General features: G+C 37.4%; 1 protein-coding gene across 3 annotated transcripts in view; it reads right to left on the reverse strand.

Annotated features, from left to right (window-relative positions):
* Positions 1–20406, reverse strand: part of LOC127448871 (ras and Rab interactor 2-like) — a 33990-nt gene that overhangs the window by 2432 nt on the left and 11152 nt on the right. For all 3 annotated transcript variants that reach the window (XM_051711763.1, XM_051711762.1, XM_051711764.1), the window contains 8 exons: positions 16718–16889; positions 16402–16513; positions 13908–13980; positions 13185–13276; positions 9424–10668; positions 4874–5182; positions 3918–4049; positions 1675–1838 (listed from right to left, as the gene is read on the reverse strand). In XM_051711763.1, the coding sequence (XP_051567723.1) occupies positions 1675–1838; positions 3918–4049; positions 4874–5182; positions 9424–10668; positions 13185–13276; positions 13908–13980; positions 16402–16513; positions 16718–16889 (2299 nt within the window). The remainder of the gene's footprint in view (positions 1–1674; positions 1839–3917; positions 4050–4873; positions 5183–9423; positions 10669–13184; positions 13277–13907; positions 13981–16401; positions 16514–16717; positions 16890–20406) is intronic.

The following is a 20406-nucleotide window of genomic DNA, read 5'->3' on the forward strand; positions in this document are numbered from 1 at the left end:
CTTTCTTTATTTTATTTTATATATGTTCCTTGAGGTTCACTTTTAATATTAGTAAAGTTTTTTGCAACAGTCATATATTTGTAAAACATGATCATTTTCCACCCCCATTTTGACCCTCTGTCAGAAACGCTCGGTTTTGGTGCTGCTTCTCATTTAAGACTGGACAGTAAACAGCCCACTGTTATGATTGGCTCTCTGATCTTGACCGACCTGCTCTCTCCGTGCCATCTCACTACTACAGAAGTGACATGGTAAAGTAGGCGTTGATGTGTTGAATGCTTTTTTTTTCTTTTTCTTTTTGCAGTGAAAAGGAAGTTTTGAGTTCTGAAACTTACAGTATGTTTTTATAGTACAATGACCTCTTATATGTCAAAAGATCAAGAAAAACTGAAGTTCCTCATGTCATGACCCCTTTAAATCTCTTTCACGCTTGTGCAAATTCAAACCTGGTGCGTCATGCGAGACCAACTGGCATTTGAAGCCATCATCAATTTCGGTCAGTTTTGGTCTGTTCCTCACTGGTCCTATCATTTAGAAGACTGGGAATATAGTGCACAAGTCATATGGGCTTATGATTTAACCTTTTGGGAAGTTGGTGGCATAAATCACCATTCAGTTTCATTGTATGGAAAAGATCATCTTGGACATTCTGCAAAATTTCTCCTTTTGTGCTCCATGGAAAAAGAAAGGCTCACAAAATATTCAAACAACATGAGGGTGAAATATCCCTCAAACAAGAGTTTATTACCATCCTACAAACAGTATAGAATGCAACTACTGTGTATATACAAAACACAGTCAGAAACTATGCAAACGTTGGCCACCGACCACCGATAAGACCGATTTATACTTCTGCGTAGAACCTTAGACAAAGTTACGATGTAGCCTACACCATACCCTAACATGCACTTCTCAAAACATGTTGCGTCAATGCAGACCACAACAGCTGTGACTGGTCTGCTTTGTACCCAGAGACCACTCCCAAAGATAATAAAAAAGATATCTGAGGTAGCATTGCATTTTCTCTGAGTTATTTTAAGAACTGTGCATTATATCATATTGTATTTGGGCTCTTTTTAATCGGGAGCATCTGCTGCTTTTATATTTTGTAAATATTTCATAAAGTTAAGAACGAAAAAGCAACAAAAAGACTTTTACAACGTTTTTTTTCCTCAAGGCTTTTACTCGATATACAGTATATTTGGTATGTGAGTGAAACAATATTTGTTGTATTCTACTTGAGACCTTTCTGATCTGTATGATGCATTGACTGAATGTTTGATATTATGGTTTACATTCAATATTCATATTTCATAAGTTCTGAAAACAGAACACTTCTAATTTATCAGCAAATTAAAAAGCACCTGTTAGGAGTTGGTTATATTCCTTAAATGCATTGTAAAGTGCAGCCTCTAAGCTTTAAACAACACCTTTACGACATATTCATGAATTAAACTGCTTTTGTTTATTTATGAAATATATAGTTATTTCAGAAGTGAAGGCATTTTCTCTCAGTAGACTAGCACTTTGGCTGTGTACTCACAGAATGACGCAGACACACCAACGCAGAACAATAAATGCAAACCACTGCGTTGGCCACTATGCGGAGCCTACGGTGTAGGTTCGACGCAGAAGTATAAACCGGCCATAACAGTTTGGAGGTCAGAATGGTACCTGGAAGTCGTCCACAGAGGGCAGGTTTCTCTGCAAAGTTCGACGTTGGTGCCACTGATGAAGTGTGTCGCGTGTTGCAGAACTGAGTATTTGAGCCGCCTGCTCTTCCTGGAAGTTCTTAATCAGTGACATCGCTCCGTACGCACTGGTTAGGTAATAACCTCCTAAGCAGAAGCATAAGAAAAGGATTGAGAACTGTAATATTTTGTTGTACAGTTAGTACAGGGTATACATTATTTAAGGCCTTCAAGGGTACATTATACTGTATGTAAATTTCCAAAAATTACTTACAGATAATAAAAAGATGTAACCAAGGGCAATATATCATAAGGAACTAACAATATTAGCAGCACCACATTACAAAATTTTAGCAGCAGAACAGAATAGTATAAAGTAAAAGCAAAAGTTTTTTGTACATCTTCAAATGTAAAAACGTTTAAATTCCTGGTGGCTGTCAGAGTGATGACCTTAGGGGCCATTCACAACAAATTCGTTTTTTATGTCCGTCTGCACTGTTTTTCAATTGTTTTTCTATGTAAACATGCATTAGACGAACGTTTTTGACCATTGCAACACATCTTGCGCTTGCATTTTTTTGACGTTGTGTCAATTCACAAAGAACTTAGAACAAACGCAGTTTTAAAAAATGGCACCCGAGACATCTGTGTTCTGTTATTCTTTGCGCTGAGTCTAGCTTTTTCTTAAAGGGATAGTTCACCCAAAAAATAAATATTCTCTCATCATTTACTCGCCCTCATGCCATCCCAGATGTGAATGACTTTCTTTCTTCCACAGAACACAAACAAAGATTTTTAGAAGAATATCTCAGCTCTGTTGGTCCATACAATGCAAGTGAATGGTTATCAGACGTCTGTAGCTCCAAAAATCACATAAAGGATACATAGAAGTAATCCATAATCCACATCTGAAAGTTAAAGTTAAAGTGCAGATTTAGAGTAAAAAAGAATTAAATATTGTTCTGTTTCTCACCAACACCTATTATATCGCTTCTGAAGATTTGTATTTAAACACTGGAGTCATATGTATTACTTTTATATTTCCTTTATGTGATTTTTGGAGCTACAAAGGTCTGGCCACCATTCACTTGCATTGTATAGACCTACAGAGCTGAGAAATTATTATAAAAATCTTTGTTTGTGCTCTGCTGAAGACAGAAAGTCATAAACATCTGGGATGGCATGAGGATGAGTAATTGATCAGAGAATTTTCATTTTTGGGTGAACTATCCCTTTAATTCAACAATGCATTTAATGTGAACAGACCCTTACACTCTGTTCCATATACTTCTATTAAAATTCTCCCTGTAAGTTTTCAAAAACAGCTAAGTAACTGGGCAATCTTTAAGTCATATGGATTATACTATAATACATTAAAAATTATATATGTATAGTACATGCAATGACTTCTATTTTACCTTCACTTTAGAGCCTATCATTAGTAAATGCTGTCTACTCTCAGTGATCTCATTGTGTACATGCTACGCAATTAATCTTTTCCATGAATGGTTGCAGCACAGAGCTCTATGGGAACAGGACACACACACCCAGGAGGAAATTACTCTGTGGGGAGAAGGACTTAGGAAGTTCGTCAGATATGGAAAATGCTTATCCCTCCTCCTACGCTTTTTGGTTTGTCCAGGTTCTGCTGGATACTGGAACTCTGCACAGCTATTCTTTTCATACATGTTACAGCGGGCACTGATTCAGTACTAACCAGGAATGGAAAAAGAAGTTAGATGTTGCCCTTCGATATGGCAAATGGTCTCATCCTTTAAAAATTGGATACTCTTTAAATATTCTGATAGAAGGAAGAGGTTCATTTTAAACATATAACTCTTTTATAAGGTTTCATAACAGGTTCTGTACTTTTTGTTAAGTATTTATGTAAACATTTAAAATGATCTAATATCAAAGCCAACCATCACCCTAAAGGCCCTCTTTCCATATTTCTCCTGCTCCAAGTTCAGCAAAGTCACACACGTTCTGTTGTGCTAATATTTTATGTCACAACAATTATATATTAACTCCACCAACCAAAGTAAAGAAATTGTTTGGTACATTTAGTCATTTTCCCTCATTTTAAAGAGGGATTTCTATTAGTAATTAGCAACACCTGAAAAAAAAAAAAAAGAAGAAAAAAAAATGCCTACTGCAATTAGATCACATATGTATAATTACATAATTGAGTTCAAATGTGTGCATGTGATAACACTGTGAATGCACCTTCTCCATGTAGCAGTGGTGGATCTATCAGCTCCATCATATACAGGACCTCTGTGTCCAGCTGAGGCATGTCACACTGGACTAACACATATGTCAACATGGGCAGGAAATCATCGGCTCCGAACATCCGCACTGGCACAGACAGAGGCACAGAGGAAACATTTATAATGACCTTTACCCAAGACATTTCAGTAAGTATCTTCCACTTGAAACATATTTTCACCTCTCAATTACTGATCTCACACACTTAAAATACGTGCACATCCTTCAAACATTTAAAGGAATAGTTCACCCAAAAATTTTTAATTCTGTCATTGTTTACTCACCATCACGTCATTCCAAACCCATTTTTATTTACTTTCTTCTGTGGCAAACAAATGGAGAAACTTTGAAGAATGCTCAAGTTTCTCTGCTCCATACAAGTAAGGTATATAGTGACCATGGGGATGTAAAGCTCCAAAGAGCAAATTTGCACAATAAAAGAAGTTCATACAACTCGTACACTATATTCCATGTCTTCTATGCCATAGCTGTCTTATCTCATTAATGCATGCACATATTAAAACTTGGCATGTCAAGGTGCATTGCAGACATTTTTGACATCAATAAACAAAATGGCATTAGTTTGTGCATGTGTTGTAACTGAAAACTATGCGCTAAATTTAAATATGCAGAAGCGCAAAGATATTGCATGGCTTCAGAAGACTTGGAATATAGCGCAGAAATTATTTGGACTACTTTTATGAATGTTATTTTTGTTAATGGTGCTTTTTAGCACATTTGGAGCTTGACAGTCCAAAAGTGCAAACATTCTTCAGAATTTCTCCTTTTGTGTCCTATGGAAAAAACAAAACTCCAAAGAGGGTTTCGAGCGATTTGAGGATGAGTTCATAATGACAGAATGGCTGAACTATTCCTTTAAATAAATGATCAGACATAACTCCACCCTTACACACCTGCATGGTCTTGCATAATATTATAGATGAGTTTGCACACTTTCAACAGCACCACGATCTTCCTCTCAGGTGAGTACATCCTGCACATGGCACGGAGCTTTTGGCGGATCCTGTGGATGGCGTGTGCGTCCGGTGGCCTGGCTATGTTCGCGCCCAGCTCCCGGGGCTGTTTGGTCTTGGCCTGGGCCAGATTCTTCTGCAGCCTCTGCCACGTCCCGCTGGCCTCCTGGAACTGTTGCAGAACTGACTGCACTGAACCATACAGAGGTTTCAGCACACACTTATGCATGGCCTTCTCCAATACTGGATCTGACATAGAGAGAGAGAGAGCTGGTAATTCACTACATAGATAGATAGATAGAGTATTTAACATCTTCATAGAGTTAAAAATGAATCATACGTGAAAAAGGCTTGACTTTAAAATCTTGCTACCAACATTTAATTTAATATAACGAAAACATATTGACAATATTGATACTGTTCATATGTTCCTAATTTATTTGGGCATATTTATGTATGTACAGTACTGTGCAAAAGTCATAGGCACAAGATGTTTCACAAAAACAGTTGTCTTAAGATGGTTATTTATATCTCCAGCTTTAGTGTGTCAATAAGAAATACAATTTTTAGACTCCCATACATTCCTTTTGCAAATAGAAAAGGGCAGAACAGAAGAACAGGGAGCCCTGCAACAGATGGCATGGCCCCCACAGAGCCCCCCACTGAACATCAAGTCAGTCTGGGATAACATGAAGAGATAGAAGCAATTAAGACAGCCTAAACAGATAGAAGAACTGTGGCGAATTCTCCAAGAAGCTTGGAACATCCTATCTGCCAACAACCAAATAAAACTGTCCAGGTGTACCTAGGAGAATTGGGGCTGTTTTGAAGGCAAAGGTGGTCACACCAAATATTAATTTAGCATTTTTTATGTTTACTAGACATTGTTTGATGATAACTGATAAATGAAAACTATTAATGGCATTATTTTTGAAGAAATCCTCACTATGCAACATTTTTGACAAGTGCCTAAAACTTTTACACAGTACTCTATTATAATTTGAATATTCACCTATAAGCTAACATACTATTATTTTTATTATTATTTTAACTCATTCTTTTCATGAAAGGGGATGGAACGGGTTGCCAAATGTTTGCTGTCTATTTTATTCCTCCATTTTGAATATTTGTTGCGGAAAAAATCCTTCATGTCTATCCTTTCTTTATTCTTGACCTTCAGTATTGAAAAAAAATTTTAAAAAAATAAATAAAAGAACTTTCAAATAGCTACTCAGTAGTTGTTCTAGGACTGTCTGTTTTAAAGGAATATTTTACCCAATGAAAATTTACTCATCATATACTGTATTTACCCTCATATTGTTTCAAACCCATATTACTTTTTTTATTCTGTGGAACACAAAAAGAGATATTCTGAAGAATATTCAGGCTACTTTTTTCAATAAAAGTAAAACAGGGTAACCCACTCTTTTAAAGGCACAATTTTCCAGGACATTTCCAGAAATTCTATGTGCCCAACAAGTGAAATATTTAAGTAAAAACATAAGCATCCATTAAATCAAGCTTTTATTTTGACGTTTCTGTGTGTTTTTGATGGTAGTTTCTCACCTCCAGATAAGCAGTTTTCTATATGGCCCAGTGTGATTTTTAATCATCATAAAGCTGTGATTCAATTAAATAAATATATAGTCTGTATGTGCTGTGCACTAGAGTGCACTGCTCGCTGTCATCTCACACACACAAGAGCGCACATGATGATCATAATGAGGTGTTTTCCGAATACAAGTGCCCTGCTTCACACATTCATTTTAAAGCGCACGTCACTTGCAGATTATATATTTATTTAAATAAATCACACACTTTTGTAGTTTAATTATCACACTAGGACATATCACAATTTTAATTTGATTGACTGTGCATTTAAATATTTGTTTTCATCCAAATATGTCATATTTCATGACTTTCTGCATTTTAGAGCTAATGCCATTTTTATGACTTAATTCTGTTATTGCATTCATGCTTTCCACATACTACACGTGGGAACCGCGGTATAATCCGACTCCAATCGTTGAATTATTGAAAATGAATTCACATCCCAAGGTATTAAGGCCGAACCACCACACCACCAACCCAGGGTGTGAATTAACTTTTAAAAAGAAAATCATTGGTCTGGCCATCATTGTTGTCTAAAGTTTATAACTCAAATGTTTTTTGGTTAAAAGCAATGTTGAAATGAATTTTTTATTTTTTATTTTTGTACTATATGGATACATAAACTATTTTGTTTCAGTGAAGCAGAGATGACAGTAGATGAGCAGAGAATGTATGTGACAGGGATTCGTTCACTAAAATATTTTCCATTATTTAAAATTTCCATTATTTTCCAGGACATTTAGATATTTACTTATTTTTCATGACTTTTCCAAGACTGGAAATCTGCATTGCAAAATTCCAGGTTTTCCAGGACGTGTGGGAACCCTGTGAAAGGGGACAGGGGCTTTTGAGCTAAAAAAAAAAAAAGAAAATGAAAAAAAATGATAAAAAGTGGTCTATTGTCAGTATATGGAATAAAGAGCAGCCTTCTGTGTATTACAGAAGAAAGAAAATTATATGGGTTTGGAATGACATGAGGGTGAGTATATGATGACTAAATTTTCATTTTGGGGAGAACTGTTCCTTTAGTACCTCTTTAGTACAGTACATTTTTTGCATTTGTGTTTTCGATAAAACTTTAAATGAGTGCAGACTCACATCAATCTTGATACAATTATAGTCTCTTTGTCACCGAAAGCTTAAAAAACTTAACACATAACTGGACTAACCTTTAAATTACATATTTAAGCCTGGCAGTGAAATAAAGCAGATGGCTTTCTAGTCACAGCAGAGGACAAAATCAGAACTTAGGAAAAGATTAAATAGTTGGAATCAGGCATTAAAAGATGTGTTAAAAGCATACAGAGATTACCAACAAAACACATATACAGACTCATTCACACCTGCAAATACACGCAAATCATTTACTCTCTGTGTTCAATGTTTGAAGTGGTTGCCATTGAAGCTTATCATCTTTATGGCTTCTAAGACAAACAACACAAGGTGATTCAACAATGATGTGATGAAAAATACAATTACTGTAACTTAAAACCATAAACTGTTTCCCCAAAAGCAGAACTCTCAATGTTTCTTTCCTCAGATAATCTTACTCAATACATTCACGTAGCCTTTTTATAAGATTTTAAGGCAAAACACACAGTTTTATAAACCAATGACCATACATAAGAATGTTGAAAATAATTCTGTTGCCAATTTATTGTTATTCCCCCTTTATAATCTGTTCTGTGACCACTGTACCACGGCATTAGAATCCCTTCATATTTTAGTTTTAAAAAATCTGGCATTAGATTATCTTTAAACCACTAAACTTGATAAACTGCCAAAATCTATATTAATAAAGGAAGATGTCAAGGCTATTTATCCATTGGACACAGGAGCTTTTATTGCTTTCGATTCAATATTCAAATATTATGTGTCCTTATGAGTAAAACTGTACACATGCAGAGTCTTGAAATTCCTGCACTTACAAATATTCCAGTCTGGTTTTAAGATTTTAACATTGCCTGTCCAAAGGACAACAGTGAATTACCAAAGAATTCAGAGGCCAAACCCACAGCCATAATATGAGTTTAATCATCCACAGACAGACTGAGAGGAAAAGTTTTCTATTTGTTATTCCAGTCACACTATCAACAACCCTTTTAGCCTTGACTGCATTTCCCCCTGCAGCCAGGGGAAATGTAACAAAGGGCTCTACACTGATAAGAGCAGACTCAAATTCAAAACAAAACATTTTTCTAAAGTCAAGCACTGGAATCATTAAAGATGAAATAATAACATGTCAAAACACAGCACCTCTTTTCAGATATTTTTGAATGGCATAGCTTCATCAAGGATGTCAACTGAAGAATCAGACCTTGGGTTAAACTAGTTGTAAATTACTCAGACCAGTAAACATAAAAGGCAAGCTGAGGTTACATATCTGGGAGACAAGGAAGCCAAGATTTAAAAAAATGTCTAACAATTTCCAGGTGCTGGTAAACTTAAACAATGTATACTGGACAAAAAACTTGCCATGCACAATTATTTTAAAGGTGATGTGTGATGTTTTCAATTCTAAAATACTTTCTTCTATCACAGTAATGTGTAGAGCTATCTGAAAGTTTGCAAAAACAACTATGGCACTTTAAAAATTGCAATGTTTGTTTGAGTGGTCTTACATACAGGATCAGTATTGAGTTTGGGGGGGACTATCTGTCTGCCAAACAATGGAAGAAGGGTGGAGCATTTGGGAAACCTGTTTGAAAACATTAGTTTTGCAATTCCATTTGGCATCACTAGTGGCACAGAAATTACACACTTCACCTTTTATATGAGAGAATGTTTTATATGTGGTTTGTTTTTGCCCCACAACTTTACATTGAAACAAGATAATGTAATATAGACATTACAACAGACTAGAACTGAAATCTTCTTACCAATCTGATCTTCTGGTATATAAGACTCTATAGGGGGATTCATTTCTGAGCTCTGAATGAGGTAAGCCTTCATCTGGGTCATGAACTGGCGGAGTGTCTGCAGAAGATCCTGGCTGGACGAGTGGCAGTTTTTGTTCTCCTGCACAAAGCTCACATAGTCCTGCACCAGACACCCAAAGTAGGAGCGTTTGTCTTGGGCCAGCTCAAGAATCTGCATCAATATGCGTCTCTCGGGGGTCGCAAGAACACTGAGAACACCTCTGACCTTACGGAGGTGTCCCCTTAGCACCCGTGGGACAATAACGAGTGATCCTGGATGAGCCCCCACTAGCTCAACCGCCAGGAGTCTCTTTGACTTGCAAGAAGTCTGAAGTCGAAGATGCAGGTCCCTCTCGAGTCCCACACAGTAATCTTCCTCCTCAATGTTATGCTCATCACTGCTGTCATCCATGGAAAGGCCTTGGCCCATGCTTTGGCACAGGCCCAAAGGGATAGGGTGTGGAGAAGAGTCCAGAGAGTTAGATGATGAAGTGGACAAACTTCTCCCACTTGAGTTTCCTTCTTTCTCATCTGGTCCAGTCCATTGCTGCTGAACAGTGCTGCTGGTCTGGTTTACAGGAGATGTATGGGGAAGATTGGCTCGAGAAAGAGCCCTAGAGATTGTTTCATCATCTAAAGCAATGGTGCAGCGGTAGCTGTCTATGTCTGGTTGTTGTGGAGGTCGTGGTGGAGGATGACATTGCGCAGGTTTCTTGGGAGCTGCGCTTGATTTGGATCTTTGGCTCAATCTGTTGAAGCCAGTGCTCAAAGGCATAGTCTTTGGACCTAGGGGTACAGTAGGGCTATGAACTAAACGCTGGGGTGGAGGAGGCCTGGGTGGAGGACAGGGTTTTCCGTTGACTGCTGTTGGGTCTTTAGCAATCACTGTTGTTGTATTTCCAGCAAGTTGTTCTTGTGTTAGGCTAAAGACTGGGTTGTTTCCAGCCAGATGCTCCTGTGTTTGGCTGAAGGCTGGGTTGATGAAGTACAAAGCACTGCTGGAGCAACTTCCATTAATTTTGAGGGCGCTAAGGCAAGCTTCAATTGGGATATTTATCTGCCCAGTTGGGGTACAGCTGTGATCCTCTACCTGTAAGACTTCAGAGCAGTTGGCATGCAGAGAGATCAGCGGACTGTCCTCAACCAGAGAACTGTCTGAGCCTGAAAGTGCCCCCTGTTCTCTGTTGAAAGAAGACTTCCAAAATGCTGGAGGTAAAAAGAGAGAATTTTGTTAATGATATCCAATGTACATCTACAGTTATTGCATAAACACATACACAGCAAACAACCCAATCCAGCTGCCTACCAAAGAAATGGAGAACTGCACTTGTTGTTAGTGCACACGTGAATAAGAGAAAAAGCGTGTGTAGCTATAGCTAGTTCCAGCCAGGCTACAGTGTCCACTAAAATCTTTCATCTTCAGGTTTACTGAAGTTCTAGGAGAAATGTAGCGAGCTCAGTCCTGTGTTTCAGAAAGCTGATTCACAAATACCGTACATACAAACACACCCAACACACAGCTGCCTAAAACTTCAGTGAGTCATTTTTATCCAAACAGACAGTGAGAATGGGGAGGTGGACTTTACAGAGCATGCAGAACCCCTCCCCTTTCTCCTCCCCATGATTTCTGTTCCTCTCTTCACCCATTTGAGTCTGGTTTCTATTTATGTTGGTATGTTGAGCCAATTTCTAGTTGGACTAATAGTCAACTTCTTCCATAAGACTTCCCCTCTTATTAGATTACAATTTCAAACTTTCAGTTGTTCTGTGGCAAACTTTAGTGTACTTTTCCACTCTATAACCAATGCAATACACAGATGACACCATCAAGATTATCATGTACTTTAAAATCAACATGAAGCCGCATTCACAACCTATTTTACTTCTTTAATTTGATGTTTTTCTTAGTGAAACATGATATGAAACAAGAAAAATGTAGAACTTGGTTTTTATCCATCAGGAATTGTTTGGACCGTTTCAGACGCAAAGCAAGTTATTGAAAAAAAAAATTTCTGTTGGAATAACATGCACTGATGGATCATGCAACTATAATACCAGTAATATGTATTACGAATGTAAAAGCAATCCATTTTTATTTCATGTTGGTTATAAAGATAAAGAAGGGCCAGAAACATGGTTGATTAATTTGCAAACCAGTGAATCAACATTGTTGTGTCTCTTACTAGGGCAGAGTGGAACTATCTCTTTAAAGAAAACTGTGAAAGAGAGGAAGTCCCATGCCTATTTTTTGTTCTGTAAAAATTACTGCACACACACACACACACACACACACACACACAAACAATATACAGTATACTCTTTCCCTTAGTAACCTCTATGCTCTAATCGACTCACATAGTCACACACTGGAATGTCAGCTGGACTAATAATAACATAGAACTGGATAGTACTAGGGCAACATGACCACAGCTACAGCTGTGACAGACTGAGAAAAAAGAATCACGTGCTCAAAGCCTAGTGTGACAGCCCCTTAAGTAGTACGAGTAGTATGTTCACACTGAAAATGCAACAAAAAGAAGTGTACTACAGGTACCCAGATGAAGTGCTTCTTTAACCTAACAAGTGGAGCATGGATTATTGGACACTCTATGCACTCAGCACTTGTGGCTTGCCCTACGCAGCGGAAGTGGTAGAGTTATCTAGTTGCGATGATGGCCCGACAAAACAGTTGTAATAATGGTGAATGTGGCGACTAGCGAAACTTAAGTGAAAACAGTACCTTATAAATGTGAGTTGAATGCTTTACCATCACCCAACGATGTGTGAATGGGTGTGTTCCAAAACTTAGTGAGCTGCCGTGCTGTCTCCTGCCTTCATAGGCAGCTGTCTTCAATGGCAGCATCCTTCCTGAAATGGAGCCTCATAAGAGACAGATTTGGAATGCACTACATTGTTGGCAGGCCCACGCATCATTCAAATAGTGCTCCTCATGCACAGAGCACGGGAGGCTTAATTGACTCACAACTGATTTCAATCAAAGACTATTTGGCGGAGGCGGGCCACTTCTATTAAAATGAATGGGAGAAACTGGAACCCCCAACAGCCAACAGATGTAAAAAAAAGCAGTCCCGCCATACAGGTTAAAAAGGCCAATCACCTTTTAGATACAGACATCACCTGTCGATCAACTCGAGAAGAAACATGCGCATTAGCCATTCAAGCCGGGAAAATTGCTACCAATTTATGATACCAATGTTGTCAGATTTTATAGCTGATTTTAAATATGTTCTTTGATTGTAATCTTGACCAACCATTTTGGAGATTTCTGTCTTTCCCCATTCAAGTACAGGAGTTGCACTTGTATGCAGCAGCCTGTTTACATAGAAAAATAGCTGCTCAGCCTACTCGAGAGTGTTCCAAAGATGGTCGCCGAGTGAACTGACTTGCTAAAAAGACTTTGTTTCAATAAAGATGATGCGAGAGAAATGACGCAGTCCTCTAATGAGCATAAATAGTAGGTTTTGTATCATATTAAGACTTTTCAGTATTGAATGGATTATAGATACAGTATAGTTACAAATCTAAATATAGTTAATAAATGTTTCTCTAAATATTTAAATATAATTTTATGCTCAGGCATATTGAAGTAAACTAATAACTAAATAACAAGATGAACTATTTCTTGTTTGTTCCCTTATAAATATAATATAATAATATTGTTCATAATTTATATAAGTGGGTGAGACTAGGTAGGTCAGTACCTGCCCCTTGCTGGGCCACCTCATGCAGATCTGACAGGGTCTCAGATGAGCGAATAGCTTCAGGAAGCTTCAGGGTAGATGACAGAATGTCCCTAACATGAAACAATGAAAGACAAATAGTGTTTGAAATAGGGCAAAAACACAAACAACATGACAAAGAGGGGAAAGATAAGCAGACAGGACAACATATTTCAATTACTAAACTATTACTCATTTGTTTATTATTACATTATTGGTGAGAGGTCAAAATGACCTGTAGTCCAAAGAATGAAGGTGTAGTTCACAACATCAAGTTGAAGAATTCTTCAAGTGAGACAGATACAAGAGAACACACCGACTCTTTCTGGAATATTAGTATTGATCAGACTTTTAGTTTGCGGTTTTCGTATGTGGCTCAAGATATTAAAATAAACATCCCGTGAACTGTAGCAACCACCTGATTTATGGATTATATCAGATAAATCATTAGTATACAGGGCCATATATTACTTTATACTTTATTATGTTGCTGATAAACTGATCATTGGGTTTTATGAGCAGTAGGGTCATTAATGCATAATGACTCTGTCATATCCTGTCTTTTATGTTCTAACCACTCTTTAGCATTGCAATGATGGTATATACAATACGTTATGTCTTTTGTTTATCAAAAGTTAGGCATGAGAAGCTGCTTAATCTAATCAGCGTCAGTTTAATAGTTATCAGTCATTTGAAAAGTGTTACCTGCTAATGCAATAAAAGGCTACGAGGTGAAAGAGGTCAGCAAAACTGATCCCTGATCCCTCCAGAGAAAATGCTAGGAAAAAAATAACATAACATGAAACATGGAAGTTGCAAAAAGATCATCATCTGTATAAACATTATACTGTACCGTACAGTACCAGCAAAGTTGACACAGTTGATTGAATTTATGTTTCTCCTGATCTTAAAAACCTTTTGATTTAAAGGCTTATGCTTAAATGCTTGAAATTAATATAAATTCAAATTGAATGTAGACAAATATATTGTACCTTTAATTTAATACTGAAATTGCATTTTATACATTAAAAATATATATATATATATATATACTTAAAAAAAAATAATTGTATTTATTTTTAAATATTTTTTTATACACATTTTTGCATGTTTGACAAATAAAAATAGAAAATCGATATTCTTACTCCCCACTTACTATAGTTATTGTCATCTCATAAAAAAACAACATCAAAAACAATTCAATAATACATCTAAAATAGCAATTAAAAACAGAAAGTAAGCACACATGAAGACACACAAAAAAGCATACACGGAAAAAATTATATAGATATACATTTATTTGCAAAAGGAATGAGTTGGAGTGGATAGTGAAGGAAAAGCAACAAGTGTCCAGCTTACATAGGAACTATTTGAATACTGTTTAAAAAATAAATAATAAGAATAAGTAGTTGTGCCCAAACTTTTGTAGTGTATATTTAATCTGCAAGCATTTCCACCATTATAGCATTGGGGTGTTGGATATTCCCTTCTTAATTTGTGGGAAATTTACAAGAGATTCTGATCTTGGCAGGTCAAATGCTTGTAAGCCTTTCAGAACACATCCTTTTCCGAGGCACAGAGGATATTCACAGCTGGATTGTGCCCAGGCCAAGAACACTAGGGCGTGCCTGATATTTCACATGGAAAATTTCTTGGAACTGCACTGTCATAAATGCCTGAAACGCTGCCAGGCTACTGTTGTGATGTTCAGCTACAAATATGGCACCTCTCTTTCAATCCAAGCCAGTTGTAAACAGTCTTATTATGACAGATTTAAGGAACGCCCTGGGTTTAATACAACTTAAGTTCTTTCAAAAGCAAAGAGAAATATGTTTAAAGTAATGTACAATACTTACAATGGATGTCTATGGGGCAAAGCATTTTGGAGGGTTTAAAGCAGAATTGTGAAGCTTGTATATTTGTTAAAGCATTTATATTACATCTTCCAGACCAAAACGTTTGCTGTTTGAGCTGTAAAGTAGTCTAAATTGTCCTTTTAGTGGTAGGACTACATTTCTAAGTGGATTACATTTTAAGGCCATACCGATGTAATTCCTGTGTGAGTTTGCTCAATATAAACAGTACTTTGTGGGCAGTAAGTGACGGCCCTTTCTGGTTCTCTTTCATGTATCATGTGATAGTGACCAGGTTGTTTGGTAATTCGTCTCACTTTTTCGTGCTGCATTTAGAGTTAAACGGCCTTTACTGGCTTAATATTGTATGACAGGAGTTAAAACATTTAATCTATGTTTTTGCACAGACAATGTTGGTGAGCCAATGTTGGTTTATGATTCTATCATAAAAGTCTCATGTTAAAATGCATAATGTCTTGTGACTATCCTTTTGAGTGTATTTTAATGTTTATTCGAGTGCAATAACTTGCTCTGCATGTACATTACTGTTTTGCTTGTTCTTACAAAATGAGGGACAAGTTGCAATTTTGGTAATCAGCAACATCTGTGACAACTGTCTTTTACCCAGAATATTCCTTTAACTACTGTTAAGTTCTTTGAACCATGAGGGAAAATGGCAGAGAACCTCATAACGTGATATACATGCTAAGCCGTGATATACTTTCTAGCTCTTGACGCATGCACAAAGTGCTAGATGATGCTAGAAAGTGTAATCGAGCTTGAAATCATGATCGCCAAGGAAACTGCTGATGTCAAGACTTAAAGTGGAAAAAGAAGTTATATTTTGGTCTGTTCTCACCCAAAACTGATTAGATCGCTTCAGAAGACATGGATTAAACCACTGGAGTCTTATCGATTACTTTTATGGTGCCTTTTATGTGCTTTTTGGAGCTTCAAAGATCTGGCCAGTGGCACCATTCACTTGCTTTATATAGACCTACAGTGCCGAGATATGTCTTCATTTGTGTTCTGCAGAAGAAAGTCATACACATCTGGGATGGCATGAGGGTGAGTAAATGATGAGATAATTTTCGTATTTGGGTGAACTATCCCTTTAAGACCAATATTTGACATTATATGAGTGCATTTGCACAGCAGAGTTATTGCCATGCAACCTTAAACAAACAATAAAATTACCATAAAAGTAAAAAACACACATCTTTCACAGATGAACTCTCTGGACTGACAGAGACACTTTGTGATGCAGTACACAGAAGCAGAAATGGCTAGATGTGACTACAGCAAGCCTGTCAGTTATGGCTTAGTATGATAGGGATCCAACATACTGTACTGGCTCTCCTTCACAGGGATGTGAATCACAGTGGAGTCTGAGGCATCATCCGTGTGAAATGACAAGACCTTCTTCTGCAGGACAGATGACCTCCACACCAAAAACACCTGGAGAGGAAGAAAGATAGGAGGTTTCTTTGAAGGTTTTACCTGCACGTCTTCAATGGCAATAAATGTTTAACATTTAACCAAATATTTTACTGATAAATTCTGTGCTTAATATATTTCTATAATAATCTTGTTAAAAAAAAGTAAAATTGTCTGGTGTCTTTGCATTTCATCTCTACATGTAGAGTGCCCCCTCTATTTTACCCCTGTTGGTTGCTGCAGTAGAACATCAGTGGCCTCTTGCTGGTCGATGGAAAGCAGAAGCCAGATGGGGTGTGTGTGTATCAGTTTGTCCAACACACTCACACTTGTGCTCACACCATCATCATTGACCGCAGGATGCTGCAGCCACACACTGTTCATCTCTCCCTCTATTCTACAGAGAGGCAAACAGGGCATGGGTAGTGGCATGTCCAAGACACAGAATTATAAAACATTGGCGCCCCTTGCTGGTCACTGTAAGAAGTATAAGGGCTCTCTAGAAACGTAATATCTGTAAGATTAGATACAACATATATAACAGAAAACAACTCAAAACAGTAGTATTTATTGTTGTAAATGAATCAATTAAATGTGCACTCAGTAATTTGTTTCCTCATTTAAAAAATTTTACTTCTAAAGAAATGAATGGTAATATTGAAACTGACTCACTCACTGGTCACTTTAATAGGTACACCTGTACAGTACATCTACTTATTCATGCGATTATCCAATCAGCCAATCGTGTTGCAGCAGTGTAATTAGAGGTCGATCGATAGTGGATTTTACCGATACCGATAACTAAGTTGGGCAGTACCTGCCGATAACCGATAGTTTGAATTGATACTGAATGAAAAAATAACACTCAAAATAAAATAGTGCTAAACTTTATTACAAAAATAAACAGTACTGACTGAACCATGAAAATGTATGTAAATAAATATATAAATATGAATATATATGAACTAATATTTGAATTTTAAAGTCAGCTGATTTTTAAATTGATGTCGTTTCCTTAGTCCACAAGAGGGTGCAATAAATACATAAACCATTCAGCACCGTTATATTATTGCATAGAACATTCCTATCCTGGCTGTTAAAAAAAAAGCATTTCATTTTCAACTAATGTGCATAAAATAAATAAATAAAAGGTTTAGTCAGTCCATATTCTCAAATGTTAAATCAAAAGTAAAATGGGGGGGGACGCTTCAGTAGACAGTTCACATGGTGTTACACTTGCACCGATTCCTGCTACTCCAGACTCAAGCTTCATAATAACAGCAAAATACCACATTGTTTTTTTATTCAGTACAGCTGTATGTAGAGTAGCAATATTCACAGATAGCAGTGGTATTTGGCTGAACTCGGTGGTGAAGTGGCTCAGACTATGAGCCCAGGCCAGGAGCTGTTCAAACAGATGGAACACTACAGACTGGAACCGAACGCAAGGATCTCGAGACACACATTTCCAAGTTGAACATCTTTCCTGACAAACCATTTATACAACTCATTGCTTAATCTGAGAAACGCTTATAACAGAGCAAGACGCAATGGCCAAACACCTCCACTAACTGTAAGGGGCTGTTCACACCGAACGCTTTTGCAACCATTCATTTGTTTTTCTATGTAAAGGCGCTAGATGAACGTCTTTGTTTCCCTTTGTTTTTGTTTATTCAGAGTCTCGTCACTTGTGCAGGAGCACTGTTTTTTAGATTATGTCTAATTAAAAAGAACTTTAAAAGCATATTGAGACACCTGCTTTCTGTTAAACTGTATTTGTTGCGCTGTCTCGCCTTTTTTAACGCAAGAATGTGATCGATCTGAAGTCATCGTATTACAGTGAGGATAAAAAAATTGAATTGAAATCAGATGCGTTTTTGATTTGTTTATACGTTTCTCTCGGCTGCATGAGGATATTAATTTGCTTTCACACGTGCTAGTGAATGCATAAACGTGACCAGCTAGATATAAACTAATGCAAATAAATGGTAATAGATGGTAATAATCGTGACATTTAAACATTTGGGTAGGACTTGCGTGTATTTTTGTCACATTGTTCTAACCGCTTGAGGTTAGCTTTAATGTTAGCGTCCTCTCAGCCTTGTCGGCAAACATACTGCTGTTCTCTACTAATGCAGCATCTAGTCAGCAAATTAATTACTTTATAATGATATGACAGCGTGTACTGTAGTGTACTGTATACATACCTTTCCGCTGTTGATGTTTTAAATCCGCATCTGAAGTGTTCCACGTGTCAAAACAAACACCACAAGGCAACAGTGAAGCGATCATTTTTATTTTGCCTCTAGAGCCGCTCTCATACTGTATAATGACAGCAGACCCTTCCCAGCTGCTCCAGCACCGGACGCAATGGGGAAAAACTATCGGTGTGGATTTTTGCCGATAACTGATAGTTCCAGAAATCTGTTATTGGTGCCGATTAATCGACATACCGATATATCGGTCAACCTCTAAGTGTAATGTATAAAATTATGCAGATATGGATCAGGAGCTTCAGTTAATGTTCACATCAACCACCAGAATGGGGAAAAAATGTGATCTAAATTTTTTACATGCAACAGTCTCTAGAGAGTATAGAGAATGGTGCAAAAAAAAAAAAAAAAAAAAAAAAAAACAGTTCTGTGGACGAAAACACCTTTTTAATGAAAGAGGTCAACAGAGAATAGCCCGACTGGTTTGAGCTGACAGAAAGGTTATGGTAACTCAGATTACCCTTCTGTACAATTGTAGTGAGCAGAATAGCATCTCAGAATGCACAACATGTCGAACCTTGAGGCGGATGGGCTAAAACAGTAGAAGTCCATGACAGGTTCCACTTCTGTCAGCCAAGAACAGAAAGCTGAGGCTGCAGTGGGCCTACCGTCTGTGTACCTCAGCAGAAATCCAGATTTGTCAGACCAGGCAATGTTTTTCCAATTGTCTACTGTCCAGTTTTGGTGAGCCTGTGCCCACAGCAGCCTCAGTTTCCTGTTCTAAGCTGACAGAAGTGGTACCCGGAGTGGTCTTCTGCTGCTGTAGCCCATCCGCCTCAATGTTCGACGTGTTATATGCTCAGAAATGCTTTTCTGCATAGAATTGTTGTAACGTGTGTTTATTTGGGTTACTATCACCTTCCTGTCAGCTTGGAACAGTCTGGCCATTCTCCTCTGACCTCTGTCATTACCAAGCCATTTTCAATAACAGAACTGCTGCTCGCTAGATGTTTTTTGTTTTTCACACCATTCTCTTTACACGAGAGACTGTTGTGTGTGAAAATCCCAAAAGATCATCAGTTACACAAAACCAGCCTGTCTGGCACCAACAATCATGCCATGGTCAAATCACTGAGATCATATTTTTCCCCTATTCTGATGGTTGATGTGAACATTAACTGAAGTTAATGAAGTACCCATATCTGCATGATTTTATACATTACACTGCTGCCAATTGATTGGCTTATTAGATAATCGCATGAATATGTAGATGTACAGGTGTACCTAATAAAGTGGCCGGTGAGTGTATGTATGAAATCATGACCACTCATGTGAGATGAAGAGTTCAGTCATATAAGTAACCTTATAAAAGCTCTTTTGTTCTACATGGGGCGGGGGCGTCCGCAAGGGGGCAGCCATGTTAGGACCACATGACCAGCTGAATACTACTTGCTTAATCTCAGTAACTGCCCTGTTATTGGACACTTTCATTCATAAATTAAATTAATCCTGGCTTACTGTGCAGTGAATTTCTACAATGGCATTTGTAATTGAAAACTACTGTGTTTGAAACATGCCACTTCCAGGCCACAAAGTGTCACTAATGTAATTCACTTCGACATACTTCAAAAAATTAGAGTGCACCTTTATATGATATGCTTAACAAATTAAATACACTGCTATTTAGCATACTGCACAATT

This window comes from Myxocyprinus asiaticus, chromosome 12 (assembly GCF_019703515.2).
Source record: "Myxocyprinus asiaticus isolate MX2 ecotype Aquarium Trade chromosome 12, UBuf_Myxa_2, whole genome shotgun sequence".
In the NCBI taxonomy this organism is placed as follows: Eukaryota; Metazoa; Chordata; class Actinopteri; order Cypriniformes; family Catostomidae; genus Myxocyprinus; species Myxocyprinus asiaticus.